The following is a 1730-nucleotide window of genomic DNA, read 5'->3' on the forward strand; positions in this document are numbered from 1 at the left end:
GGGCAGGAGTGCATGGAGGAATGGACACAGGGAAGAGGTAACTATGGGGAGGAAGTGGGAGGAGAGCTGTTGCATTGTGGTAAATTGTGGTCAATGTCATGAGACAAAGTGTATGTGAACCGCTGTATGCAAAGTAAATTTGCTCTGTAAACCTTCACCCAAATCACAATTTAAAAAAAAAAAGAGTTTTCTCCCAAACATAATGTTGAAATTGCACATGAATGTATAGGCTGTTATAGTACCAGACCTATCCCAAGTGTTTGAGGTTGATTGATCCAGAGAACTTTGTGATTTTGCTATTCATTCTATCATGGAAATTTTTTTTTTAATAAGTAATATTAAATATGAGTGTGTGTGTGTAGGGGGGTAATGTATGTGTAGTAATCAAATGAAATGAGTTTATAAAACATCTACAACAACATTAAACTTGTAAAATTTAATGATCTCCAAAATTAAAAAAAAAAAAGTTAAAATATAACCGTAATTTCAAATGTGTTTAAATATTTTGCTTTTCCTCTGGACTTTGAAGTTCATTGCCTTCCCAAGTGGGTTGGGATCAGCTCTCTGAGAGTACTAGATGTTCATAAACCAGAGACTCTGTGTCAGTTCTATCCACTACTTGTTCATGTTTTATATGCTTTTTGTAAAGGGTAGTTAAGATTTAAAGACTTACTCATTTCCCCCGTTCAGTGGCCCATCTGTTTCCTGGTCAGCCCAGGTCATTCACAGATGTCCTTATCAGAAAAAGTTGGTCCGTATGGAGGAATGTTACCAGGTGCATTGGTATTCTCCATGGTGTTGAAGAGCTAGGTGAACTTTCTTGTACATACTTGGGTCAGGATATTTTCTGAATCTCCCAATTGTAGGCACCTTTGTATATTTGTTTTTCCTTTAGTGATTGACTTTCTTAAGAGGAGATATTATTGGGGGGTGGAGTATTACTTTGATTTTTCAAATGTTTGAAAGCTATCTTAAGTAAAAGTAAATTCAACTTTACAAGCTTTTAAAAATGTTCTGGTAGCACTTTGTTTACTTATTTCTCATTTCCCTATCCATTTACCATTTCCCCCTCATTTTAGTCCGATAGAAGGTAAAAGCATGCTGTTAGCATGTTTGTTTGGGTTTGCTAGTTGCCATAAAATGTCTTTTTTTTCTTGAAATACAAGAGAAGGGTAAGATTAAAAAGCATTCAAGTTTTATAAATAACCTATAGAGGAAAAAAATAGATGGATATATTTGTTCATAAACTGTGTCAGTTTGAATCCCATTTGTTTTATAGCTTGAGGGCACTTGAAATATTAAGCTGACTTTGTATGACTGAATTATTCTGCATCTGTGTTCATATAGCATTAACCTGATTCTTCCAGCAATGAGATCATTTGGACCGTGGATTTTGGAAATGATTTAAATTGTAAATGTACCCTTTGCAGTCCTGTTGTTTGATCTCATTTAGATATTTCTTCTACATTAAGTGCTATGACTACAAAGGAATAAGACTGGTTTCTGTGAAAAATTCCTCTTACACTGTCATTTTGTGATCACACCTCATAAATGAAATGAGAGTGATATGAAAAATGCTGAGGCTTAACAGCACTTTTCAACTCAGTTCCAGAATTCACCTCCTAGATGTACACTTTTTGCTGGTATTTTGCCAATTCAAACGAGCACAGTCTGGGTTTTATTCTTCTCAGGTATAGACAGTGAGAAAGAATAAATACAATATATGTGTA

At 34.8% G+C, this 1730-nt stretch overlaps 1 protein-coding gene across 1 annotated transcript in view; it reads left to right on the forward strand.

Moving 5' to 3' along the window:
• Window positions 1–1730, forward strand: part of DOCK4 (dedicator of cytokinesis 4) — a 353512-nt gene that overhangs the window by 155292 nt on the left and 196490 nt on the right. Inside the window, exon 15 of the mRNA XM_007945030.1 lies at window positions 1454–1505. Within this exon, the coding sequence (XP_007943221.1) occupies window positions 1454–1505 (52 nt within the window). The remainder of the gene's footprint in view (window positions 1–1453; window positions 1506–1730) is intronic.

Source organism: Orycteropus afer, unplaced genomic scaffold (genome assembly GCF_000298275.1).
Source record: "Orycteropus afer afer isolate SDZICR_OR568_19922 unplaced genomic scaffold, OryAfe1.0 scaffold00007, whole genome shotgun sequence".
NCBI classification, from domain to species: Eukaryota; Metazoa; Chordata; class Mammalia; order Tubulidentata; family Orycteropodidae; genus Orycteropus; species Orycteropus afer.